This window comes from Centrocercus urophasianus, unplaced genomic scaffold (genome assembly GCF_019232065.1).
Source record: "Centrocercus urophasianus isolate 14NV4802_14NV808 unplaced genomic scaffold, USGS_Curo_1.0 seq_15, whole genome shotgun sequence".
NCBI classification, from domain to species: Eukaryota; Metazoa; Chordata; class Aves; order Galliformes; family Phasianidae; genus Centrocercus; species Centrocercus urophasianus.
In genome coordinates this window covers 18,821,980-18,849,579 of record NW_024884697.1, presented here as the reverse complement: position 1 = coordinate 18,849,579, position 27,600 = coordinate 18,821,980, and the positions used below count along the sequence as shown (strand labels likewise).

At 43.2% G+C, this 27,600-nt stretch overlaps 1 protein-coding gene and 2 long non-coding RNA genes across 7 annotated transcripts in view; 2 read left to right on the top strand and 1 right to left on the bottom strand.

The window, feature by feature from the left end:
* The window catches only part of PLXNB2 (plexin B2), a 248,929-nt gene extending 246,420 nt beyond the window's left edge, over nucleotides 1-2,509 (top strand). For all 4 annotated transcript variants that reach the window (XM_042815708.1, XM_042815709.1, XM_042815710.1 and 1 more), the window contains one exon: nucleotides 664-2,509. In XM_042815708.1, coding sequence (XP_042671642.1) covers nucleotides 664-768 — 105 coding nt within the window. In that variant the 3' untranslated portion in view covers nucleotides 769-2,509. The remainder of the gene's footprint in view (nucleotides 1-663) is intronic.
* A 3,138-nt stretch (nucleotides 2,510-5,647) lies between these two features.
* Nucleotides 5,648-7,228, bottom strand: LOC122158952. Its single transcript, XR_006168363.1, has 2 exons — nucleotides 7,099-7,228; nucleotides 5,648-6,204 (listed from the first exon to the last, which is right to left on the bottom strand). It is a non-coding gene; the product is annotated as an uncharacterized LOC122158952 (long non-coding RNA).
* A 75-nt stretch (nucleotides 7,229-7,303) lies between these two features.
* On the top strand, nucleotides 7,304-26,987 carry LOC122158953. 2 transcript variants are annotated; one of them, XR_006168365.1, is made up of 4 exons: nucleotides 7,304-7,450; nucleotides 8,250-8,312; nucleotides 10,425-10,537; nucleotides 26,760-26,987. It is a non-coding gene; the product is annotated as an uncharacterized LOC122158953 (long non-coding RNA). The 2 variants fall into 2 exon arrangements; XR_006168364.1 differs by lacking the exon at nucleotides 26,760-26,987 and adding an exon at nucleotides 16,764-17,239.
* The last annotated feature ends 613 nt before the right edge of the window (nucleotides 26,988-27,600 follow it).

The window sequence follows — 27,600 nt, the reverse complement described above, 5'->3', positions numbered from 1 at the left end:
CATACCCTTCCTGCACATACCCTTCCTGCACATACCCTTCCTGCACACACTCCATACGGTGGAGCTGTGTGAGGGCCACTGCTCCGATGGGCTCTATGGGCTCTGTGCTTCCTGAGCCGTGTGGTGCACAGCTCTACCTGGGGAAGCAAAGGGGGGGCTGGCAGCTCGACGGCACTGTGATGACCCGTGTCCTTCAGCTCACTGCTCACAGACTGCCAGTGCTTAGTGCCACCACTTGTGGCACCCAGGAGCTGTCCATAGCCAAAGCTGATGGGAGAGAGCTTTAATTACTGCTGGTAAATGACCCTCGAGGGTGCTCTGCAAGTAAAACTCTTAACTGGCTGTAAAGGCGGTGTTTCTGATGTTTCTCCTGCTGTCTGCTCCACCTTGCAGTGCAATATTTCAAAAGTGCTATCTATTAATTTTCTTGGATCCCAGCGTAATGCAAAACATTGTGGTAACTTAGATAAAATAACGGAGGCTGTCACTTTTACTGTCTTCATGTGTAAAACAGAATGTGGGACCCATAGAAGGACCTTATCTCCAGCACCAGGTGAATGCAAAAGGCTTGGAAACCAAAGCAGTGTCAAACACTCGGTCTGGGAATGGCGTCGTATATTTTAAGCTAAAGGATTCTAAACATTCTGTGTTTATTTCTTCCAGATTATAAATGCACTTGAAGAGGATCCAGCTGCACAAAAAATGCAGCTCGCCTTCCGTTTACAGCAAATAGCAGCTGCGTTAGAGAATAAAGTGACTGACCTTTGACTCGAAAGCCGCAATAAAGAAATCTGATCTGAAGATGTTCAAATTCATTCTTCCTGTTAAGGAAATAGTGTTCTATTTTTTAATGTGTAATTACAACTTTAAATGAAAGATTTCATGTTTTTTTGATAGCAGAGGTGTAATGTAAAAAATTTTTACTGTAAATTATGCTTCTAATTAAAAGCTGTGTTGTGTGTAAATGAATCTTCTGTGGGAAGGAGAGTCCTTTGGCTGGGGGCAGGGTGGGGGGTGGAGGAAGGCGAGTCTGTAGTTCAGTTAATTGCATACAATCTAAGACATCAGCATTTAGAATTCATTATGCAAGTAACTCAATATTATAGCGTCCTTTATATTTTAAGCAATATTTGTACTAGGAAAATAACCGCATATTCAGAGAACCATGCAATATCCCCTTTTATTTTGATAACTGGAAATTGACTCCCACGTAGCTCCAAAACTTCGTCTGTGCTCAGAACGTAGTAAACAACGTGACCACTTTCTCTGTGAGATCTGCCAATGGGTTTTGCTGCCACACACAGTTCTTAGGTTAATTATTTATGCCCACAGTAAAGCACAGTACTGCGCCCAGCACGGTTGGCTGCAATGGAAGTGACAGTGATGCCGTGGCTGTGAGGAGGGTTCTTCTGATAGAGAGTCTCTTTTGGTTCAGAAGTCACCACAAAGGAGAATTAGTCCTTAAATCTTCACAACCCTTTGTTATCAATGTGAGTTTAATGATATATGCTAATGTGCCTTACTTGTACTAATTCTGTGAATCTGATGAATGGTTTTGTAAAAAGAAGCAGATCAGAAAAAGAAATATTTATGTGCTATTGAATGACTTTTGTGTGAAAACCATGACCAGCAGAATGCTTGTAATTAGCTGCTTGCCGAGAGTGTGTTGTTTAACATGATCTGATTATGTATAATATCTTATTTTAGAATGGTTCTGATGATTTTTTTATTTGGAACTGTCCTAGAATTACCATCACTTCTTTTTATTGTATTTGTGATGTAAAATACTAGTACGATATTGGAAAACCTGTATGCCCACGTGTTGAAAACCACTGTTTTGAGCCTTGGAATTCTGCCTCTGATCAAACAACACCATCAACCCATAGCAAAGACAGTTAAAGTCACCAGTGGGAAGTGTGCGCTTACAACGTATGTAAGCTACGTACAAATCCAAAAGCTCGGTACGCCTTCTTCAATTGCTGTATTGCACATCAGAGATCCTCGTTCCCTTTTGTCTCGCCAGTGTTGGCAGTGAAGTAGCATCTTAGGGAAGCGCTGCCATCAGTGTGAGTTCACTCCCTGCCCTGCCCAGCGCCCACCCCCAGCCTCGGCCGCTGACCCAGGCTGCCGCGTGGCCGTAAGGTCGGTTCTACCGTTGGCTGATTTGTTTGTTTCTTTTTGGAAAGCTTCCTGGTGTTTGTCAGTGGATCTTCCCACCAGCTACAGAAATGGGAAGCCTCACCAATGCCAGGCCAGCAGGCTGAGAGGGCTTTTGTTTTGTTTTTGTACTCGACTCGTTGCATTTGCGTATTACTGTTCCTGACCTTGCCTGGGCTGTAAGTTATTGTACACCGTGTAGGACTGAGGTACATGACTGCTACATAAAGCTGCTTTGCCAGCTACTTCTTCATCAACAAAAGCATCTTAATTTCATGGCTAATCCATTTCTTTGTCATTATTTGTAAATCCTGTTAATTGTAAATCAAATACAATGTTGGTTTTTTTTCCACAAAGTGTCACGGGATCATTACTGAAACGGGGGTGGCTGCTGGGTTTGCGATGCTTCCTCTGGGGCTGATGGAGCAGCAGCGCCCGTCAGTCTGCGGTTGGTAATGGATGAGCACGGCGTGTCCCACAGATGGTGGGGCTGACGTCACGCCCCTCATATGGGCATTTGCTCTGAAAAATGAGAGTCCTCTTGAGAAGAGAGGATGTGTTCCAGCATCCCATAGCAAGGCGTCTTCCTGCCTGACAGCAACCCTATCTGAAAGTCACCTGAAACGCAGCTCAGTGGCATCCTTCCAGAGGGAGCAGGAAGCCCTGGAAGGAAGGAGGGCTTGCAGGGGGAATGCTATGTGCTGCCACCATCACGGGCTGTGGGTGGGCAGGAGCTGCCCTGGGCAGTGGCAATGCTGCCAATCCTTCCCACTTGTGAGATGAGCCAAGTGTTTGCCTGCTGCTGCTGCTGTGTGCAAGATGTGAGGTGGACCCACCGGTCACTCTGTCCTTTTGCCCTTTTTTCACATCATGAGAGAAATTTGCAGGCATTGGGCACCACAGCACAGGCAGCGTGGGGCCAATAACTGTGAGCAGCTGCAGCTACAAAGGGGACTTTGGTTTCTCTGTCTCCTCTCCTGATAGCACAGAGTCGGAATTTGAATGGATCCTAGCTGTTATATTTTATTCTTTTGCCTTTTGGCTACATTTCTCCTGTGCTTGTTTTTCCACTCTGGTGCCCTGTTTTGCCCAGGCCTAGTTTTTGGCTTCAGTTTTCCCTGCATTTTAGCAATCTGATTCTTAAACATTTCATGCTCCTCCTCTGGTTTCTGCTACTCCTGCCATCTGGCTCATCTGCAAGATAAAAGAAAAAAGCCCACTGGGGGTCTCCTTCCTTTTCAGCCCCTCTGCAGCCCCTCTGAGGAGCTCTTTTTTGGGCCCAGGAACCTTTTCTCTGCACAATAGGAGCCACAGTGGCAGCTGGGGACAGAGCTGTTCTGCTGGGACACCCACCCACCCTGGTGCAGGGCAGGGACTGCCAACGCCTCCCCCAGCTCTGAGACCCACTGCTGAGTTCGGCATCTCCAAAGCCACGGGGCTGTGCTGCTTGCTTGTGCCTGCAAACGAGCAAATAGAGATCTCAGCTGATGGAACAAGGTCCATGCTTCCGCTGAGCAACTTGGTCAGTTTACTTGCTACGCCTGGGTGCCAGGTTTCCCTCTGACACATTCCTAGATCTTCTTCCAATGCTGCGTCTTCTTATATTTATGAACATGTGGTTATGGGCAGAGGACCCCTCGGCCAGCTTGTGTACTTAAGGCCCTACGCTTCAAGGGATGGTTTTTGTCATTGCTCTGTCACATTGCCAGATGTGAGCCTCCCATCCTGCAGACGGCTGTGCTGGGTGCGTGGTCAGCCTGCTCAGGCTGAGCTGTGTCCACTTGCACTCTCTAAAACCAGATACTCTGGCAGCCTGAAGATTGCTGGAACCATCGCTATAAACAATAAAAAAAATTGTACGGAGAATTCGGGAACTCAAACTGAAGTTCATCCATTCCCAAATTCCCAAACTCTTGTTACATGGGAGATTATTTTTTAGCCAGCTGTGTAACGATCTGGAATGGCTCCGAGCTTGAATTTCAGCTGCCCTGGACTCACCGGCACTGATGAGATTTTTGTGGTCGGCCCTTTGCTGTTCCAGCTGCTCAAGCTGTGTTATTAACAAAACCATTTTCAGTCATATTATGTCTTGGCACTATGGGCTCACTTGGCCTAAAATCTCTGAAAGTGATCCAGAAATCTTCCTTTCACACACTTCCTGCAGCCGCAGCACCTCCATTTACTGCACAGCTTTAAGGCTCAAGCCAGGTTTCCCATGTATACCTAGGCTCATGTTGTAACGAGAACTTCCTTTCTGAAAAACGTCACTGTGAGGAAAGATAGCCCTGTCTTCAGATTTTTTCCAAGTCTATCGTATTCTCTTAGAAAAAAAAAAGTTATAGATTTGGGTTTTTTAGGTTGGCTCTTTGTCTCTTCCTCTATCTGTGGACAATCTGCCAGAGCCATGAGGCAGCCAACTTTGCAGACGTCAAAAGGAAGATGTCTGCTGCCATTATTCTACCAACCACTGGCCAGAGTGCTCTGGTATTCTGGTTAACACTCAGTTGGGCTGCAGTTTGGCAATTTGAGTCAGTGGAGTTGTTGCACTGGAGATGTCAGCACCGAGGTCCTTGTGACTTGCTTTCATCCTCACTCCCAGCTCAGAGCAGTCATGCTCAGATCCTGAAGCTTTCCAGACTCCCCACAGCACAAGCCCCTCTGCTCTTCAGCCCTGTCTGGAGCATGGAATTCTCTGGGGAATGAAAGACAACAGCACACAGAAGCTGAAATGGTCAGAACTTCTGTCCCCTCTGTACTTGCCCAGGTTGTGTTTTTGTCTTTTTTATTTTGAGAACTCTCCTGCCATTCATAATGAGGAATCTGAAAGGTACACTTGTAAAGGAGGTTCCACCTTTTGGCCTTCTGCTTTCGCTAGCATTGGTCTTGGTGCAGCTTGAAAATGGTGATGGAAGTCTTGCTGTTTGTTTGACAGTCCCTGCAGAGCAGAAAGAAGAGAGACTCTCCTGACCCACAGGAATCAGAACATTTTTATTTTTTTTTTTTGTTTCTTCAAATTGTGGCCCCTTGAGGTTCAATGGCAAGGAATATCTCTCCATCTACGAGAAATGAAAGTGGCTTCTCCTGTGCAGGCTTGTAATGGCCATGTGGGCTACGAGCGATCAGTGCCCTTGCACCACTCCTTTGGGTCCAACTTCCATCTTGTCTGCGCACACTGCTTGCTGCAGGGTATCATTCCCAAAGAAGACAAAAATCCCACTACGGTTCACAGTCAGGCAATCAAAAGCTGCTTAATTTATCCACATATTCCTGATTCTTTGCTGCCTTTCAGATAATTGTCATTTGAACCAGAAGAGAGTCTGAGTGGTTTCCTTCTTCTTTTTTGAGTTTTCAAAGCACCTACGTGTCTCAGTGGATTGAACACTTTAGAAAGAAACTATTTCTTTGGCGGGACAAAGGACAATAGCTCTGGTACAGCTGTATATGGCTTGTCTTAAAAGGAAATAAAAATCCCACCACGAACCACACACTGTGTTTTTGAAATCCTTTATTCAGTGCTCTAATTCTGAACAATGTTTTTGGCTTATTTAATTCTCTGCAAAATTGAATGTCGAACAAAACTCTTTTTTTTTCTCCTTTTAATCTACTGTAATAAGAAAGGAGTGAAATGAAAAATGTATTCCTTTGATACCCTTAATCTTTCCTCTCCTGCGGCTCTGCTCCTATTCAGTAAGAGATCATACTTGCTGGTTGCAGAGCCTGGACGCCAATCCATGGGATGAGAAATAAACCAAAATCCGTGTTTCCTGCAGTTGCATCTGGGTCCATGGCAATGCTCACAATAGTAAAACTGCCTCAAGGACGTTACTCGGATTTTCATTGTTGAGGGCCTGGCCGGTTTCCTCATCCTCCTTCATGTGATCCTGCTTCTAGAGGGTCTTTACCTTGTGCTCCAGTGGCTCTCGCTGGAACACAGCTCCGCATTCCACCGAAAGCCCAAGGAAGGAAACAATCACTGCCTGGATTATCCACACGCTTTTCATTTTCGAAGTGCCCCTGCGGGCACCCAGCCCTCCCATGCTCAGCTCACTGCGAAACGACAGAAGAGGATTTTTATGCTGGAGCAGACGGTCTTACTGAAACACAAAATATTTCCATCTGTCTAAACTAAGCCGTGTTTGTTTTGCTAATAAAATCCCCCTGGTTACATACAACGCTATTGACATCTGAAGCACGAACAGACCTTTGGAGCTGGTTCAAGCGCTACCTGAAGTCTGGAGCTCACTCTGATAGAGGTCAACAGCAGATGCCTTAGAAGAGCCCATGAGCGAGCCACATGCGGGCAGCACCCCAGAGCACCTCTAACTCCCTGCTGGATCAGCGCCTGGCCAATGATTCAGGGTGAGACATGGGGCCCTTAGGGCACCGACTGGCTGTCCATGGCTCCTCCTTCCCTTGGCTGTTCTCTGGCTCTGACAACAAAGAGCACTCTGGCAGTGCTGTAGCGTGCAGACTCGAGTCTCTCCGTGGTTAATCATTCATGTGAATTAGCGGTGCGAGTTCTTTAATACAGAGCTTGAATTTAATTTCAATCTCTGCTGTCCGTCATTGTCTCTCTTTATCAGCTTTTAGAGATGACAGCATACACAATGTAGCTAAGATTAGATTTTTGCTTTAAATATTTAGAGTCTGAATCACATCTATTTGTACTTCATTGCAAGGTTGAAGTAATGTGGCAGGACACACACACTGCCGTTATTAAAACTCTCAAATTAAAGGAGTGCTGAATTATTCATCCTAAACTCTTAAAAAACTTCTCATTGCAGTCCTGCAGAAGTTCCCAGCCCACGGCCAGCAGTGCTGCCCTGTGTGAGGTTGTCATGGCCATGGGCTTTTTGTGCTCACAGCTGATGTTCTCTGGGGATTGGCAGAGCCCAGCGCATTCCAGGCCAGACATGGCGAGCTTCTGCTTAACAAACTTACCTCTGGTTGGTGATTGCAGAGCCATCAGAAAACATCCACCGCTGATGACCTACAGCCATGTCTCAGCTATCTGGCGGGAAGGCATGCTGGTTGTAGCCCTTCTTCATCAAAAGCCCAAGGGCAGATGGACAGGAAGTACACTGGGGTCATGATGACGTTTGACTAGGACCAGGAAATAAAAGCCTGGAGGGAGGAGAGAGCTGTACCTCAGAGACATGATGGCCAGAAGGAGCCATTCCAAGTTATGGCTGCTGTCAGATTTTCCCCCAGGACTGCTATACTCCACCAGAACCTCAGTGAAGGCACCATTTTGCCCTGCTGACAAGTAGGAAGCCAAAGGAAAGGATCTCAGGTGGGACATCCATTAGTTCGCAAACCCCGTCCCCTTTCCATTGCCAAGGATCTGAGGCTGGGATGAGCTGCACCATGTGGGCAGCATGGTTCCATGAGTCTGTTCCAGCTATGAAACAACAAAACTGCATCTGCACGGCTGGCCACGTGCTTGGCACAGCTGCTATGTATGCAGTACAGAAATCACACATGCAGTTCTTAATAACAAACCCAGATACTTCAAATTCTCAGTGGAAATTCTCTCTGATTAATTGTTTTTGTTTGCTTTTTGTTTGTTTTAATTAGGATTTCTTTTTAATGAAGGAAATTCTTTTAGCAAGGGAATGTTAGCCTACAAGCCTGCATATTTCACTTTTGCTAATGGGTTGATTTCTGACCTCATTAGAGGTGTTTTCCTTGGATCTAAGACCCAGGAATTAGGCATAGTGAAGTTTTAGACACTATTAGGCTGGAACTCTACTTTATGTGGTGGGAAACTAGGCTAATGTTTTTGTAAAGTTCACTTACAACATTTCACCATTATCCATTACAGAACTAGCAACACAAATTTTTTCACCTCTACTGTTCAAAATGGAGTAGTCAAATTGTGCTGTGTGAATGTGGCTGTGGTATTTACGAATGATCTGACTTGTGTCTAACAGCCATCTCACCATGCCTACAGTCAAGAAGCTGATCAGATCAGCCCCATCTGCACTCCCCTGTCTTTTCAACATGGTTTTATGCATTGATATAGCTGGAGTACTGATCTGAGCACTCTCTAGCTATTCCTATATTGCAAATGCTGTCGCTGTTTTCTCCAGATCCATCCAAGCATGTGGAAAATCTCAAGTGATTGGACTCTGGATCTCTCCCGCAGTCTTCAGGTAATTTACTCTAAAATCAATTATCATAAAAGCATAGAATGGTTTGTATTGGAAGGGGCTTTAACCCCACACACTCCCAACCCCCTGCTCTGGGCAGGATGCCACCCAGCAGTTCAGGCTGCCCAGGGCCTATCCAACCTGGTCTTGAATGCCTCCAGGGATGGGGCACCCACAGCCTCTCTAGGTAATTATACTTGCTCTAAAATCAATACATTTTGTGCTTTAACACGATCAGCATGAGAAGGAGGAAACTGAAAGCTAAGGTAGACAGAAAATGGAATGAAATGTACGATGCTTCAGATTGATAACATTGTCCTTATGCCTGCTCTGCAGTGTCAGAGCTGGAGTGCCATGGGCCTGGCCATTAGGAATTAGGATTGCTCTCTGGAACAATTACTGTCTTCACCAAGGCACCCTCAAGTGTTTTACAAACATAAATTATGCCCTGTGAGGTAGGGATCTTCTTTCTGCTGATGCAATAAATATATACAATTGTTAATTAATAAAAATCACTCACCTATGGTAAGAGAGCAAGTTAATGCACAGCTGGGAATAAAACTGAAGATTCTGGATCTTGGCTCCCACCTGTAACCTGCTGGCAGTGCTCTGCGTGATGAAAACTGATCCAGCAATACTGCTATCTCCAAGCTCACCATTTTCTGTGGTTCTATAAAGAAAAAGAATTCTAATACAAGGTTGGGAAAGAAAAACCACGAAGGACCCCTGAAGGTCTGGTTTAGTGCCCTGAGAAGATGCATTGCTCCACAAAGCAGACCTGTGTCAGCCTAAGAAATGATGGCAGGAGCAAGTCATCCCAGGGGTTCTGGATGGTCCTTTGGTCTGGGCTTCGGGGGTTTTTCAGGGGGAAAAAGAACTCGGTTGAGATGAATGAGCTAAAAGATACTAGAAATAAGAGAACTGAAGAATAAGAATTACGATATTTTCAAGATTATTCTTCTTAAGTAGTCTAAAATCTCATGTAACATAAGCAAGGAAATTTGATTTTCCAGATGCATAAATATGTACATATCTATATATGTAAGCAGAGGGTGTTGTGTAGCTGCATTAAACTCGATGCATCTTTAATAAAACTTTCCTGCAGAAAACTCTCAGGGATTTTTAACCCAAAAGCTAGCCATAAAGTTTTCCCCATAACAGTAAATTACAAGTCTTACCCAAGGCTTTAACTCCCTGAGTTTTGCTCTTTGAATTAGACTGTGATGATCAATATTAATAGTCCCTTGATCGCATATGGTCACTGCAAAGCCAAGATGAAACCCTCTTAGCTTCTGAATTTTACTGCAAATGTGAACATTTATCAACCCTTATTCAGGACGTAAATGAGAAAGGGAACAGTTATATCATGAAAGATCTCTGTTAAAATTTAACCTTCACTCTACACATCTAGAATATGTTTCAGAAGCAAATGTAGACTTAGTGTTATTGCAGAGAAGACAGTAAAATCCATGAATATTTGTGAGCCAGCTCGTAAATGCTTTGGGGAGTATGAGGTATAACTTTCTCTTAGTGTGTCGTAGGCTTTTTACACTAACTCTTGGACATACTCACATGACTCTTCCTGTCTTCAGCAGTCACTGTTTAGATATACAAATTTCTTAGAACTGAACATCTATTTACAGATAACAGCAATATACCTTGAAAGGAAGCAAAGCATGAAGACCCTGTGGTGCCAGCAGCTAGACAGCCTATGTCCAACACACATATCCTTGTTCTGCTGTTCCGCTCCTTCCTCGTGCCCAGCAAAGGTGCAGCTGTGTCATGGCCAGGCACACACAGACAGGTAGCTCAGCACATCTGGGGTCAGTTTCCCACCCCAAATTTTACATTAAACTAAAGTTTGTCTGCATTGTTTGGATGAGAATGATCTCAAAACCTTTTGTTGGTGCTCTCTGATGGGACATGTGTAGATGCATTTGCAAGATGAGGCTGAAAAGGCATTTGCCCAAAACAGCTGGCAAAGGGGAATTTTTTCAAGAAACGCTGGTTAAAAAAGCAGCAGTTCAGCTGTTTGAATAGAAAACCATCTCAGTGCCTGAGAGAAGTAGTTCCTTGTTGTCTTGTGCCCTAAAATCATCTGGTTCTATTTCACAGACTTCCTTCTGAGGTTAATCTCTTCACAGCTCCACCTGCAGAACATTACCCTGATTTCTAGCATAACCAGGATTCCTGACTTGGACCCCCCGTAGCTTCACTAACTTCTCAAGGTAAGTTTTGCCACTGCTGTTTACTGTGACCTCTCCCTTGTTTCTTCATCTATTTTTTTCCCATAAAAGCTCTCATCTTTTCTTCCCTCCCCACCCCAGTCCCTGTTCACAGCCCACCTACTCTCACACAAATTTCATTCACACATCCTTATTACCTCATGTCTCCTGCTCATACTAGCTACCACCAGTTTCATAGGATCATGGGGTAATTCAAGTTGGAAGGGACTTCCAGAAGGGATCAGACCCCTTTAGTTAACTGTTGTACTGCTGACTATAATTTTAGGAATGAGGTTCCCAAGAGATTGGACATGTGCATCCTATTGACTTTCAAGTCCAATGCATGCCTTTTACATGCTTGCACTATAAGAAGGAAGTTAGGAAAGCTGTAACAAAGTTAGGACTTTAAAATGTTGCCCCTCACATGCTATTATCATTTTCAGCCCCAAGAAACATAGCCTTAAACCACTGAGTTAACAGAGGAATTGGTAGCTTAAGAGTTTATCACACAGTAAACAAGTTTCTAACTGATACAGTAATATGTGCCCTATGGTGCACCAGGAGAGGAATATGAACTGTGGGCAAACACCCTTGTCATGAGCTCCCAGGATGAGCCCGTGGCCAGCAGAACACATAGTTTTGTTTTGATGGCACTCCCTGGCCTGCTCTGCTTGGAAAATCAAAATATTTATTTTAAAGTCCACAAATCTATAGATATTAAAGCACAAGTATCTGTTACTGACATGTTACATCAGTCATCTGAAATCCCCCCCAGCCAGTAACAGCATCAAAAGACCATTTCCTCTGTTATTAGGTACATTGTTTACAACAGAACAGAAGACCACAGAGAGAGTTAAAAAGACATTTGTCATCCCTCATTAGCAATGTCAACACTGCCTCTTGAGTAAAAGGATCTTGGGGTAAGAGAGCAAAATCTTCCATCTGGAAGGTTTGAAAATATCTGGCTTTTTTTGTTTCTTGAAGTCTTTGGTGTCCAATTCCTGTGTTGGGGGCCGTCCGTACATCAATTTCTCTTACTGGAGGCAGGATCTGTTTCGTGAGTCTTCTCTTTTCCTTTTTGCAAAGGGGCAGTTAGAAGTCATTCACTCTGTGTTGTTTATAATTTTCTGTTCTTTCAGAACAATTTTCAAAACACTTTGATTTTCTTTTCAGCTGTGAAAGAATAGTCCAAGACCAAACATGTTATTCTTTGAAATTAACTCACTGAAGCTGGTTTCCCTGTAAATTTTACTGAAGTGGATGATTAAGATCTCTTCTCTACAAATAGTTTTTCATGCAATACAGCTGTAATGAGGCTACAGTCTGATTATTTAAATGGAAGAACATTATTATTAACTGCAAAATCACTTTTGGCATGCTCTATATTTACTACTCAATGAGACTTTGAAATCACAATAGTGGTTTCACACATGGAGGTTAACTTCAAAAGCTGATTGCTTCTGTTCTCTAAGTTGACTCTGGCCTTCACTTTTTTTGATGAGGGCATCAATTACACCTAAAGAACAAGCTTTACCAAGAGCTCGAAGCTGGAGGTACATTCCACATACGTCACATTTTCATGGGTGAAATACTTCTTCAATTATCTACTACTCCAAACTGTCAGAAGGGACCCCTGGCGTGAGCACCTGTGTGGCCTGGGATCTGAATAGGATACTTGCTCCCTCTCATTGCTACTCTCAGCTAGTTATGCCACTTACAGTGCCAGGCCTGCTGTGGCCTTGCCTAGGCTGTATTTCTCCCCACAGTCTGCCTTTCTACAAAGTGCATGTGCTCAGAAGCACTTTCATGTTTGCCTCCAGACTGTGGTACCTTAAAGGTTAGTATGCAATTGTGGTTGTGGATAATTTACATCAGAAAATAGTAAATGAGAAGGGAAATCTCCTGACTGTTCAAGAAGGTTGGATTAAGAACCAGCTTTTTGTTTTGTGTTCATGTTCATGTATGGTCCACACCAGTGGGCCATAGTTGTGAAGAAGTACGATGATGCTTAGTGATCCCAGCAGATGGGTCTCATGATGGTGGTGTCTGTCGTTCTTTAGAGAAGGAAGGAATCAGACTGCAGCAGAGCAGGAGAGACCTTCCTAGTAGATCACCATAAGCCTTGCTGGTTGATTGGTGGAATTCTTTAGGCTGAGCACTTTTTCCTTGACTTTGACCTTTCACACAACCAGGGGCCCACCAGACGATTCTACTCAGAAAGGAACTTCTCACATCTCCATGCTTTTTTGTTTTGTGCAGATGTCCTTTTCTCCTCCCGTATGCTCCAGCTTAGTGTGTGAGAGGGAAAAGCTGAGTTGCACCTGGGAGAGCTGCATTCTACAATGGTTCACTGACAGGCCTAGGTGGAGGCTAAAATGTGCTACGTGACCCAGGTCTGAGGGACAAGAGCAGTTAATAAGCTTCTGAGAACAATGTCAACATTTATGACAAAGTATTTCAACCTCCCAGGTAACAAGTTGGAGGGCTCTCAAAGAAAATAAGCCATGTTCATTTCCTGAGTCTTAACTGATCCAGAGTACAAATATACTGTATAGAGATAAACAAACAGATGATCCCTGAAGTTTTAAGCACAGAGGTTTCCTGAGGACTTTTCCCTATGACAGAATACCACATTAAAACTTCTAAACTAAGAAAAAGGAAAAGAAAAAAAAAAAAAATGAAAGAAAGAAAGAGTACCCAATTGAGCACTTAAAATCATCAATAGAGATTTTTATTTTAGAACTGTTCCTTCTAGCCTTTCTCTTAATTTCAAAAAATGTATAAAGAAGTAACCCTTTCTCCATCACTTGTCAGCAACTGAGATGGTGTTAAAGTTAAGAACCATTGTTAGGAGATGGGAAAGAGTGAGGAAGGGAAAGAGAAGAGAAAAACTTAGGGATAACTGAGACCAGTCATTGCTTTTCAAAAGCTAGACTCTGAGCTGGCTTTCCTGAATACAAATCACAGAAAGTCAAATAAAAGCAAGGGCTAATAAATGTCTCCTCTGTTTCTGGTGCTAACTCTGCTAAAGAATGGCAGATAAATGCGTGGCCTTATCAGTCACAGATGTACCCAAACAGCAGCTTGCTTGTAGTTTTTCTTTTAGTTGCCTATTTGGCCATAGGCTTAGTATAAAATTGCAAAGCATGCAGGCTTAATCTGATAAATGAGACTCACATGAGAGAAAGCACAAACAACCAGATAAGAAAAGAGAAGAAAGAAGACAGGGAAGAAACAAAAGGTGATATTTGGGAAAGGCAAAGTGAATGTGACCTAGTCAGGTTCCTCCATGGCTGTCTGAGCTGGTGACACCTCAGGGATGTCCCCATAGGTCCCACAACCCTAGAGGCGGAATGCAGTAGTTATCACAGCAAGGCCTGCTCCTTCCAGTCCATGTCTTCCAAATGATTCTGCTTTTTTTTTTTTTTTTGGACTTAGAACAGGCACCTCACATCAGTATGTCTCATCTACTCAAAGTGATCTGCAGAGTTCAGACCTTCTTGAAGGCAGCAACAAGAACCAGAATGGGGGTTACTGCAAAAGCACTGTTACATTTCCCATCCTAACCCATCAGTCAGTGCCATCTTGCCCTCATCCTGTTCCACATGCAGCCACCTACCTCTTTTTGTGATATAGGTTAGACTATAAACTCAACAAGCCCTGGCTGTAACAAGCTTCTTACTTTTGTCTTCCCTGTGGAATTACTAAACACCATTTTTCACTGGTTCAACTTTTAAAAGATTTAGAGGATTGGAATGTAATAAAATCTCATCAGCTTGGTTTTAGGAAAATAGCTCTTGTCAAATAAACCTGAATTACTTCTAAAATGATATTACAACTTTGATTAAGTGTGTCATAGCTCCACAGTTAAACTTTCATAAAGCTGCTGAATTAATGCAACATTACACTGATCTAAAAAATGCCACTAGGTAACAAATGAAGTAACAGAGAAAGCTAACTCTATTCGTGGAAAACATCATTGTCACTAGACTGTCATCAGTGACTGTGGAAAAGTTTCACTAATTGTGACTTTGACAGCTTTCATAAGTGATCAAGGAGTAAATTGTAATTCCAGGGACAAAGACTGAAAAAGTGGCAAACAGTAATGTAAACCAGAGCAAAGCTTCTAGATTGCATGGTAATCTGAGCCTCTCCAGAGAAATAGGGATGGCCAAAGGATATTCCTCCTTTCAAGAAAGAGGAAGGGAAAACTATACTTATCAAATAAAGGACAGAATGAAAGTAGGTGAGGATACATTAGGCATTATGAGCATCCCATGCCAAAACTATAGCCACAAAAAACAGGTTAATGCATGAGCTAGGGAAGGGCTGAAGAGAATTACAAAACCAATGAAGTGCTACAGGTGCAGGTGATTTAAGACAAATACTGTGTGAGGCTTGGGGCCCTTTTTAATAAAGGCTTCTGACAAAGTGGAGAAGATAAAGAAACTAAACTTTCGGAGAGCTGGAGTGACAAAGATTAACCAAGTCTCTCTTAGTTTACCTGAAATGAAGACCAAGGTACATTACCTAAGCACTTTCAAAGGAAGAAAGCAATGAATAGTAACACAGGTCTTCATTTTAGCATTGAAAAGCCTACCTAGAACAGTGATGAAACAAATAAAATGAAAGAAGAGAAAAAGAGGATGGGAGGAAAGGGGGGATGAAGGTAGGTCAAACACAAATAAGTTTGAACGAGAAAGTGCGTAGCCATTGAAACAAACTACCATTGCACAGGATGTCCATGGCAATGCTGTAGCTGGGGGCAGGCTGTAGGGGTGGCTTCTGTGCTCTGTGTCAGACACAGCCATTTCCAGATGAGCTCCTTGTGATTCAGCACAGCTGAGCACCTCTGCCAAGCTGGTGGCAACGCTGGGAAACACAGTTGAGAAAGGGGAGGAAGCACTGGACAGGCAGAATGGGGAAGAAAAAAAGTGTGAGAAACAGCAAAGGGGGATCTGAAGTCAGAAGATGAAGAAAAGGAGGTGCCTCATGGCTGAGCAGATACTCCCTGTAGTCCATAGAGTAAACATGACAGAGCAGATATTGAGAAACCCACAGCGGAGCACAGAGTGAGATGGAAGGAAGAGTGGAGAGAAACATTCACATCCCCAGTACAAGCCCCCAGGACACTTGTCATCCACTGGAGGAGAGGAGAGAGATACTTAGCAAGGAGTTGAGCCTGGGAACAGGGAGGAAAGGTCTCTTCTGTGTGTGTACATGATTATTTCTTCTTTTGCTTCCCACTACGCCAATCAGTAATTAAATATCTATTTTAGCTGTCAATAAATTAAGCTGAATTCTCTAAAGTTGAATCTGCTTTGTCTGTAACGGTAATTGATGAGGATTTCTCCCTCTCGTTTTTCCCATTTTCTCCCCTCCCCATCCTGCTTGGAGCAGGATGGGCTGAGCAGCCACAAGGGGCTTTGGCTGCTAGCTGGGGCCAACCCACCACACATGTTTTGACTATTATGTATCAAATATCAGAAAGGAAAGCCAGGGAAGCCCCTCCTGCACTTTGCAAGTCTGCATGTAACTGGGCCATGTGGAAGAGAAGAAGGGAGGCACCCAAGCCAAATATTTGGCTAACATCAAAAATCTGATAAACTCTCCAGAACAAGTGGCAAAAATAGCTGGGTGTGGGCTCTTGGTGAAACAGGCCATCCCAGCTCTGTATCCTGTTCTAAAACACCAGGCTCCCCTCTTGGCCCTGCAGAGCCACTCTGCATGTTTGGAGGGAAACAAGACAAGGTCCAACTGCCCCTTTTCCTCCTTGCTCTTTCCTGAGAAGCCCAGCATAATGTGCAGTATATACTGCTAAGGGAACGTGGGCTCAGTCTATACTCACTAACTAAATTCTAAGAACACACTAGTCCAGGCCAAGAAACACTCTCCCACACCATTCTTGGCCACAGTTCAGGCATCAACATACCACTCCCAAGAGGCAAACTGCATATTTTGGCAGATAAGAGAGTTTAATAGTGTGGATACTGCCTGTTTTGTGCCAGTCAAACTCCAAGTTGGTCACTGACCCTATGCACGGAGTTTGCTAGCAATAGCACACCCTCACTGCCTTTGGGAACTAGTCTAGATGAACACACATGTATTTGCATTTATAGAGGTAATAAAGCTTGCTACACCTTCATCTAGTATTAACTAACATATTTAGCAGAAAGTAATGTTGATTTAGCCCTATTTATTTGGGTGGAATTTCTGTCTCCTTTTCTAGGTTCCTTATTGCAAATCAGTGCCAATGCTGAAGAGCTAATTGAAAGAAAGCCTTCATGTTTTAAATCACAAGTATAATTTTAGCTTGTTTCCTGAGTTTTGAATCTTGACCAGAACACTGAAGTACCTGGGTTGGGTGAGATAGGCCAACTGGAAGGCTCCAAGAATCCAACCTTCATGCTGCACTTCAGAAGTTCCCGTAACTCTCTAAAAGTCCTCACAGAAGATTTTTGACAACATAAGGTGGCACTGAAGGGACAATCATTTACCCTCAGTCAAATAAGGCACAGATATTTCCTGAAGATAAACTTGCCTCTGAATTTTAATGTTCCTGTGCAAAAAAATACTTTCCATTTCTCCAAGAACTGCGTGCTGTTTCTGATCATTAACCTCATTGAGTCATTAAATTTTCAACTTAAAATCTGTTGCTTTATTATAAAAGTAAAAAAAAAAAAAAAAAAATTGATTTATTATAATTATCCTGAGTGAGAATTAATGCACATATTTGCAGTATATAATTTCACATGTTGACTTGCAATGCCTTGAGAAAGACCGTATGTGCTTGCATAAAGAGGCACTCCTGGCATGGGTACAACTTAAACAAACGGTGTATGCAAATAAGTAGCTGTAAGTAATCAGAAGAGAGTTCTCCACTAATAAGAGCTAATATTTATTATCATTGTTCCTATCACAGTTCCTGGAGCTAGAAGTTACAAAGCTAGATTTCCTGATTCAACTTATTCATAAATAAATAAAAAGAACTCAAACAGCTTCTTTTCTTTTCTTTTTTCCCAAAAAGGATACGTTCAAATTTGTTCACATCTCCCATATTTCTTCTCCCAACTGAGCAGCTTAGTGTACTATCAGTGGAATGCAGCAGATTGTGAAGGAGTCAAGGAGACATTTGAAAATAGATTTGTTCAGCCATACCCAGCAAACAGCACATCTGTTATTGACAGAGTGAAAATAGAGCCTGCAAGGAGTTAGTGCTAAATATAATTCAGCCTCAGCAACAGCATTCTTGTCTAGATTTTATTTATTTTGTTACTTAGGTAAAATTATCTCCACTTCAATAGGAATTCCAAAAGCAGACACAGAGGGGCCTGCTTTTAAGGCCCCTAGGCAATGAAGGACACTATTCAAAATCATATATTGCAAGTTCTTTCCACATCATACTTGCAACACTTTCACTAAAGTGGAAAATCTTTGTTAAAAGAATAAACACCTTCAATGAGAACAGCTCAAACAGTTGGGCCACTGAGGTTATCAAGTCTGCAGGGACATGTCTTATTTTTTCACCTGGAAATGCTTTATTAAGAACTTGAACATTTTAGCAGTTCTCTGATCTCTAGAGAGTTCAGCTTTCTGAGCAGCCTGGGTGTAAATAATTTTGATGCAATCTGGGAATTGATGGATCCCTTCCATATGCATCCAGAAAATCTCTTGAAGGATACAGCAATCTTGGGAAATATCAGAATTCAGATGAGCCTAATAGCAATAATTTGACCCCTGGGATGTGGTTCTAACTCATCTCACCTAATCTGAGCTATCTAAAAGTTGCTCTCCAGCCTCATTTACTCTTCTGCACTCCTTCTAAAATTGCAAGGGAAGATTGGCATGTCCAGATGAGGTGACAGAGCTCCACAGGGGCATAAGAAATTAACTTAGATTAAGACAGCAGTTTCAGTACAGCTCAAAATTCGACAAAAAGATTTGCAGCTTTTGCATACAGCCATTTTGCAACCATTGATAGTCACATTTCATTAATCTTATATCTGCCTTTTTTCACACACTGTCCTGTGTCCAGCAGTGCACGGCATCTACTGAGCAGCTTCCTATTCAACATGGATTCACTAATCCATTCAGAAAACATATTCCTTGCAGTCTTTATGACTGCACACCATCCAAATCCATACTGAGTTGTGTCTTCCATGTTCTTATTACCAGCTCTGTTGGTATTTTTGAGTGAAGAAACCACTAAGTCCTGTGTTGGATTCGTAGTGATCTGCTAAGAGAAGGCAGAGCTCTTATCTCCCACCTACAGCAGCCAACAGATTTCATTACAAGTTGCTGATGATGGGATGCTGCTCCCCAGCAGTCCACAAGGGTCCAGTCAAAACCAACACCTTAACAAACAGATGTATTGCAAGCTAGCAAATAGGAATGCCTGGTCCTCCCATAGAACCACGTCTGATTGGATAGGTGTCCACAGAGCTGTCTGTCGCAGGTTGCTCTGATTCTCTGGATGAGACAGAGGTCTTAAACCTCTTATGTTATGGTTATGTTATGGTTATGGTGCTTTGAGGGCCATCACTTTTGCCCAGAATTCTCAAGCTTGCACTGGCCCTGTCAAGATCTTCAGACCTACTAAGAAATGGAAAAGGCTTTTATTATTAAAAGAAAGAAATTTCTTTAGAATGTAAATGAATTGAAACTGTAGCCCGTCTTCAAAGGGTAATTACATTGCTACAAGGTAGCAGCTGAATTACTGGTGTAAAGGCATACTTGCACATGTAACTATCCCAAAGGTAATGCTATTATCAGGTTATACGCAGATGCTCTGCTTCCCAGGCTTGCTGCATTCTCCTTTTATATAAATAGTCCTGTGTTCCCATTTTCACTGAGTTATTTACATCAGGATTTTTAGTCATTTCATCACCTGTAGGGCTAAATTCTAATCTGAAGGCTAAGAGATGGAGAAATAGGCTTTCCATAGCACAGCTGTCCCCGGATCATGTAATCCTGAACTCTTCTTCCCTCTCCACAGCTAAATTTAATTCAGGCATTTAAAATTGATATGGTGAGGTATTTCCTAACCTCAAGTACAATTTGCCTTAGCAAACAATCAGAAACAATGTTCCTGCCATCTCTCTGGTGCAGCATTTACAGTCCTGAATGCAATACTATCAAGTAAAAAAAATTGTGTACTTTCTTTTGCAATGCATTCACATAGCTAATAATTCTTCTATTATTTATCAGATTGTTATTATTATTATTAGGATTATAGCTATTGGAAAATACTCTTGCTGAAAACAAAATTAAGTAGACCTGGAAATATTAGGAAAAGTAGGGGTAGAATCTGTTTACCTCCATCTGGTGAGCTTTTGTCCATGCACTGCAATCTCCCGAGTTTCTGCAGACTGCTATATTTTATTTTCTGAATGAGAAAATTGACAACAAATATCAGAAAAGAGCTACAGTATCAGGACAAATAAAACAAAACGGAGAAAGAGATGCTCTCAGAAGAGATTTTAAACTTTTGTTACTATACTTTTTCATGTCCTGTGTAGTTTGACTTTCTGGATCTATAAAAATCATTCTGCTCTCATTCTGTTCCTTTGAAAAAATATCCTATGAGTGTTTACCACGAGCTCAAAATGACAAAAAGTAAAGACATCTCAGTTAGGGTCCTTTTGGGTACAATTTTGTGATATGAACAACCTGAATCAAAGGCTCATCACTGTTGAAAGGTGGAAAGCTTTTTTTTCCCTTCTCCTTGCCACGTTGCTCCTCTCTGCATTGTTCCTTCCCTCTCTGCCTTCTTTTCCTCAGCATTGCAGCCCTGCTCCATCCCTCACTACGCCTCTGAGGTTCATCAGGGTGCCAGGTTTCCACAGCTTGTTTCTGTGGCACTGTATAAACTGGAAGATAAGCTAATACCGTGGGAATGATTTTATTCCACACTGAGCAACACCATATCGCCTACTTTATCTGTTACACAGGGCTCAGTGTTGCATGCAGGCAAATTGATTTGTCATCTTAAAATGATTACTGCTTTATTTTGTTTTCTTTCTGTTTAAATGCTCTGTTTCTCTGAGTGCTTTCGGTGTTGCTTCAGTGCAGGGCTTGCTCCACCAGCAGGACCCTGGCCACTTCACCAGGGCAACTAAACGAGGAGCAAGGCTTCGCTTCTTTTTCTGAAAACATAATCAATGAAGAAAATCAGGCATATTCAGAGTGATTCAACTCAGGTACTGCCTGACTTGTCCTGACTCCTCCTCTTTTATCAAAACAGGAGCTTTTGCCAGCTATATTCCTATGAGGCTTCTAGGCATGTACCTGAGATGAGTAAAAGATGTTGCTGTCTCAGAAGAGAAGAGGTTGAGGATGCTTTTCTAACAGTGTGCACTTGGCATCTTTTTCTTTCACTTTCCAGTACCATTTTAGAATGGTACAAAAGAATTGGCTAAATTCCAGTCCGAGGAAGTTCAGTATGCACTAAGGGACATGGTTAGTGACGGGACTCAGTAGATCAGATTGACAGCTGGGCTTGATGATCTTGAAGTTCTTTTCCAATCTAAATGATCTTATGATCCTCTAGCAGTATGCTGTAGCAGGCAACCTGGTTTTGCCTCGGTTATGCTTGAGCTATGGGTCTTATCCCTGAAGTGCTCTTGTTTCAGTTTCTTTTTTCTGAAACAGATCACGTGGAAAGGAATATTTTTCAAATGTTTGGAGCAGCAGAGCCTGGGCTTTTATTAATAATGGAAGAGGACAAAGGAAATAATCTTCACAAGATCAGCAAACTGCCTTTCAGGTGTTTTGAAGGAGTACCGATTTTGGAGCAGTTAATGCTGCTCATGTTCACGCCATCTAGATCCTCATATTTTGCCAAGGATTTTCTTAGGAAAGGAAAAGACTGCCATGCACCTTGCAAGATTGCTTAGTTTCATCTGCCGAGCTAGGAATGATAAAACAGATGCGGAGATATGAATCTCTATGTCCAGAGGGTATGTGGTAGGGAGATGTGCAAACCTCAGCTAGTTCTTCTTGCACTGCAGATGAACTCTGAGTCATGTGCAGGTCAAATGCTGTGTCCCCAAGCAACTTGTAACATCTCATTGGTTGTTGAGACTGCAGAAAAAGTTGTGGTTTTAAAAGCAAATGCAAACTTTCCCCAAAACAAAAAGGTACCTGTCAACAAGTTGGTTTTTGGTTGGTTTTTTTTTTCCATTTTTTATACTGTGAACACTGATTTATGTGTGTTTTAAAAGTCCAGTGTGAAGACGAGCAGAACTGGAACTGGAAGACAAAGCATTTTCTATGCTGGCTTAAAGAGACCAGAAATCATCCAGGCATTCTAGTTCAGAAACAGCACCTTGTTGAAAGTAAATGGCAATCAAGCATATGCATTGTATGAAAACCTTTGGATCTAAAACTGGTGGGAAAGCAGTACTTCTGTTGCTGCTAAATACCCTGCCTATTTCCAAGACAAAAAGAGCCCCATGGAAGAGGTGCTGGGCAGAGTGAGAACTGCTGGCCAATCAGCATCAACATCATGCCTTATTGAAGGCCAACAACACTGTCCCTAATTGCATTCACCTAAGATGTTTGTAAAGTCAAAATATGTCCCTTTTTTGTCTCAAGTGCAGGAAGGCAATCAGTAAAAAGGCTGTTTTCCTTCTTCGTTGCAAGGGATTCCTATGGCTGTTTCCAAAGGACTGGCAGGAAAGGGCCTAGAGGAGCAAGGGTAGGGAGGGCTAGGCACTGAGGCATGGTTTATTGCAGAAGCTGTGTGTTGTTTGGATCAGAAGCTGCTGGACTATATGCACAGCAGAAATTATATCATTAGCTTCCAAGATGAACAGAATGTTCCAAGTTGACAAGCTCTTTGTTGTGTAAGTGTTGTTAAAGCACCTTTCCTGGTAGGAGTACATGGGTGGCTGCACTGAGCTCAGAAATGCCTCCTTCCCAACTTCTAAATGTTTCTGAGTAGTCAGAGTGGGGCCACAAGCATTTTGCCACAAAAAAAATAAAAACAAAAACCTCCTTTCCTGAGCAACAACTAGCAGGGCTTCTGCAGCCACTGCCTATGAGGATGCAGGTACAGATAAGCAATTAGAAACTACACCATCAGCAATTGCACTTTTTTGATAAAACAACCCTGACACACTAGGATTCTGACCTCATGTTCTGGAGGACTTTAGTGGAAATGCTAAGTCAGGGCTTGAACCAGTGATTGAACACCTAATGGGAAGGCAGGACCAAGTCAGGGGAGCTCAGGTGCATGCAATGCACCTGAGTGACTGGAGGGGGTGGACCCAGGATCCAACCCTTCCCACACCTCATTTAAGGGTTGGCAGTGGAGGCAAGGATATCTGACTGGAGATCTCTGTATACCTGAGGCCTTCTGAAGGTAAGCAGCTTCTTTCCCTTATTTCTGTGCCTGCTGCTGTTGTGCCTGAGCAAATCCTTACTTGCTGTGGCCTGTGACCTTGCTGCTCTGTTGTCATTGCTACACCTTCCATCATGTTACAAGGATGTAAGCTCAGACTTATTCAAAGAAGTAAAGCAACAGCTACTAAGTGCACCCAGTAATTTGCTATTCATAGAAAACGCACAGAGACAAGCATGAGCAAGGAACAGTTTCCCTTACTGAGTGCTAAAAGGACACGTCTGGAAAGTGAGTTGGGTTCAATCCTACTCCAGCAGCTTTAAAAGAGCTCTGACAAGAAAAACAGAGCAGCTGGAGCTAGAGATACGTAGTCCAGATCAGCCTGTAGCTCAGGCACTGATTCAGTTCTCAAAAATGAGTAGATGTGAACTCAGATTTCATTCCTTTCACTACCTAATGCCGTTATGAGAACTGATATATAGAGAGAGAGAGAGACGTGACTACCACTTCTCCTCTTTGTGACTCAGAACCTTTGATTTTTTTATCAAGCCTATTCAGAAACAAATCTGCACAAGGTTGTAATCTACTCTCGTGGTTTGTTTCAACTAAGCCTGCCCATGCTGGATAAGCCTCTTGCATGCAGGCTCATCCTTCCACCTCCCAGAGGGCCGAAGTTGAAGAACACAAATGAAGGCAGTGAGGATGGTCCAAGGCAGGGAAGAGTTTCTACAAGGGAATACTGATCAGTCTAATGCCTGGAAAAAGGTTAATGAGGAAGGCTACAAACAATGGATGGTGTTGAAGAGGTGACGAGGTAATGATGATTCCCTACACAGAAACTACAGGGTATCCACTGAAATTATCAGGTGTCAAATTAAGGGGAGAGAGCAGGTATTTCTTTGTGTAGTACATAATTATACTGTCACAGGCTGCTGCGCAGGCCAAAAGCGTAGACAAACTCAAAAAGTCATTACAGAAATTCAGGGAGGACTAGTCTACCAGTAAAAATTTAAAAATGGGGGGGAAAAAAAAAAGAAATCAGTCTCAATGCAACTCTGGCTCAGGAAAGCAGGCAAGGGTAGCACACTGTGCACACACCCTCCCTTGTGCTTTCTCTGAGCATTGCTTTTGAAGCGCCGCAGTCCCTGTCACAGTCAAGCTACTGGGGCTAACATCTGTCTGGCAATATTAAGGTTCTCAGCCTGATGTTAACTGCTTTATTTTTTTGGCTGAGAAAATCAGGTTTTTACACAACTCACAACACAGATACAGGATAAAGAGACACATAGGATGTGGGCACCATGCTAATTCTCCAGTGTTACTATTGGATAAACTCATTTTGCTGTTCAAATATACATGCCCTACAACTGTATCTATACGTGCAAAAGCATTACACGAGTAGCATTAATTTAAATGCTCCCTAGACAGTTTCTGCAATGATAGAACATCCATATTTTAAAAATGGGTTTACCGAGGCAATTGCCTTATCTCAAACAGAACAGTAGTACTTCACGCTTTCTCTTGCTAGGCTATATTTAGATTTCTGTCATTGTGCTACTCTTCTTATGCCACTTTCCGAAACTTTATATGTCCCCAATATGTCCTTGTTTCAGTGTTCAGACTCACAGAGAGGAATAGCAGCTGTTCCTGTCACATTAAGGAGAAAACTAAAAAGTTTCTTTATTCAATGTAAGCACCGCCATTCCTTTCCATAACATCCTTTTCTACCTCTATGTGAAATGTGATTGGTTGTCTAGTAGTACCCAGCACCATTCAACCCAGCTAAGGCTTCTTCCAGTAAGCTAAGGCTTAAAACTACCTAAGTGAACATTCAAACTTGTTTGATGTTTCTACTCCCAAAGATACCACAACCTGCAGTAGATAGTGTGGGGAACTGGTCTAGTTCTTGTAGGCATTCTTTATTCTCTTTCAGAAGGATCACTTGTTAGCTAATGCTCAAAATGGCTCAATTTTTTTTTCCTCCTAGGCACTATAGGCTTTCAGATTATTTACTGCTGAATCTGTTGCAGAATGTCAATGCCCTGGGCATAGCAAGGCCTGTTCCTCCAAGCACTGGATGATGTGAAGGCAGCACTGAAGGGAAACCCATTGCAGAGGTCTTTTTATAAGAATGTTTGGCATCTGCTAGCACAAGTTTTGAGGAAATAAAGTACATTATAATTAAACTTTGAATTTTTCCCATAGTTCATTCTCATTAACCTACTGAACTGCAGAAGACTTTGTGCATTGTGTGCACAAGCCCAGGTTGCCTCCTACAGCAAAAGCAGTGAATGGCTTTGTGTAGCTCCAGAAAGGGGCTTGCCTTTTTCTCCTATGAGGACACAGACTATCTGGCCTTTGAAAACCTGGACCAGTTACATCTTCGAGTATGTAGTACTTTGCACCTCGAGTATTTTGTTCAGTTTTGGGCCCCTCACTACAAGAAAGACATTGAGGCCCAGGAACATGTCCAGAGAAGGGCAATGAAACTGGTGAGGGGTCTGGACACAAACCTTATGAGGAGCGACTGAGGGAGCTGGGATTGTTCAGTCTGGAGAAGAGGAGGCTCAGGGGAGACCTCATTGCACTCTACAACTTCCTGAAGGGAGGTTGTGGTGTAAAAGGGTCTGACCTCTTCTCCCAGGCAAATAGTAGGACCCAAGGAAACGGCCAGAAGTTGTACCAGAGGAGGTTTAGGTTGGACATTAGGAAACTTTTTCTCTCAGAGGGTGGTCAGGCACTGGAATGGCTGCCCAGGGAGGTGGTGGAGTCGCCATCCCTGGCAGTGTGCAAGAGGCACCTGGATGAGGAGCTACGAGATATGGTTTAGTAACTTGTGGTACTAATAGGAATGAAAGGGTGGTTGGACTAGATGATCTTGCAGGTCGTTTCCAACCTTGCGATTCTGTGATTCATCAGTCATCCAAAATGGAGGTTAAAAGGTGCAAAACACTTAAGCATTAAAACCAGCTGCACTTTTAAAGAATGTCACTTCTGATAGCTAAAACAATCTTAGTAGACTGGGGCTGTACAATGTATGCCTGTGATTCTTCTGTACAGCTATATGGAAGAAAGAATAACAAAGGGAAAGCAAAATGACATACATCAATTTACTTAGATTGACTGATAGTTTGAATAAATCAGTGGACAGCATATCCATTTAGAACACTTTTCCTTTAAAAAATACTAAGAAAAATAAATACTCGTCATCACTATCTGCTGGAAAAGAAGCTAGATGAGTCACAGAATCTTTGATGCGCCTGGAAGATTGAGGTCTCAATGGGTACCTGAAGAAAATGGCAAAGTTAATTTTTTTTAACAGGTACTCTTCCATTTTTATTTTTTTTGCCTGAACCATGGGAAGAACAAAAGGGAACCATGTGTCCCCTGTAAAGGAAGTGCAGCAGGAGGCAGCGGGAGCTTGGTAGGGGCCCTCAGGAGCAGAGGGTTCCTGGCAGATTTGCTTACCTGGAGGTCAGTGGTTGCCCAGTTGAGTTTCAAACCGCAACACAAATGAATATCTTGTGGTCCATGCAGAAGTTCCCTACATCCCAGAACCATTCTCAGGGTGACTTTTGTTTTTTTTAAATTTGGCAGGAAGTTGCTCCCCTGCTTGTCCCTGGAATGCAGTGTGCTTATTTGGGCAGCGTGAGAGCACCTTTGTGTTGGATGAATGCAGATGATGCTACAAATCTATTGATTGATCTGATCCTGACCAATTCTGAGTTTAAAATTAAAAAATTAAATCACCTGTAACACACTGCTTCATTTCACATCTGGAATGCACACTGCAGCTGCACTTTGGTCTCAAGGCAATTATTTTGATCCCAAATCCAGTTGCTGTAAATAAATCTAATTAATTAGGATGTTTTTCCTTTGCAGAAAAAGCTTGGTTTTGTGGAAGACCCACAGCCGCAAGAAGTGGGTCCTCGCCTCCATTCTGCTCACTTGTCCTGATTTACAAGGACTGTTCTTCGTCTAAACCCCCGTCTCCTTCCCTCCCACACAGACCCGGTTTTATCTTAGATTTCTGATATTAAATCACTTCTATCAGAAAGGCTGCATCAGCTCCCTGAAGCCCTAGCTGAACGCTTTTTAAAAATAAAATAAAGCTGCTAAATTTGGGAACGTTTCTACATTGTTATTCCTTTCCAGTTTCTCCTTTTGATCTTGGTCCAAAAGCAAGCCAGCGCAGTTTTCCCTCCTCTCGCTGCACCCATTCAGGGCGCTGTGGGGCTCAGGCTGGTTTCGCTGTTTCCTCCACCGAGTGGCACGCAGTCTGTGCAAATATTAAACACACCCCTGGGTAGGATTCCGCACCCCCAGCACGCTCAGGCGCCTCTCCATGTGTCAGAAGCCTAAATGCGTACTTAAAAATAGAAGAACGGCAACCTCTCGGCCTCATTTAAGAGGGGGTAAACACCCGCCGCAGCCCGGGCGGAGCCGGGCCCTTCCGCGGGCTCCGAGGGCCCCCTAGCGGCGGCGGCGCCTGGCTTCGGCACAACGGCCGCCTCGCTCCCCGCGCCCGCAGGAGGAGGGAGCCCTGAGGGCGGGCGGGCGGAGCGCGCCGCTTCCCGGCGCTTCCCGTTGTGCTGAGTCGCCTGGCGCTGCCTGAGCCCGCATCAGGCGGTTGGCTAACGTCAGTAAAGATCATTAAAGGTCACGGATTCCGGTTCCCAGAATTCCTCTAATGAGCTGTATTTTCTCAGAGCGGGCTGCTGTG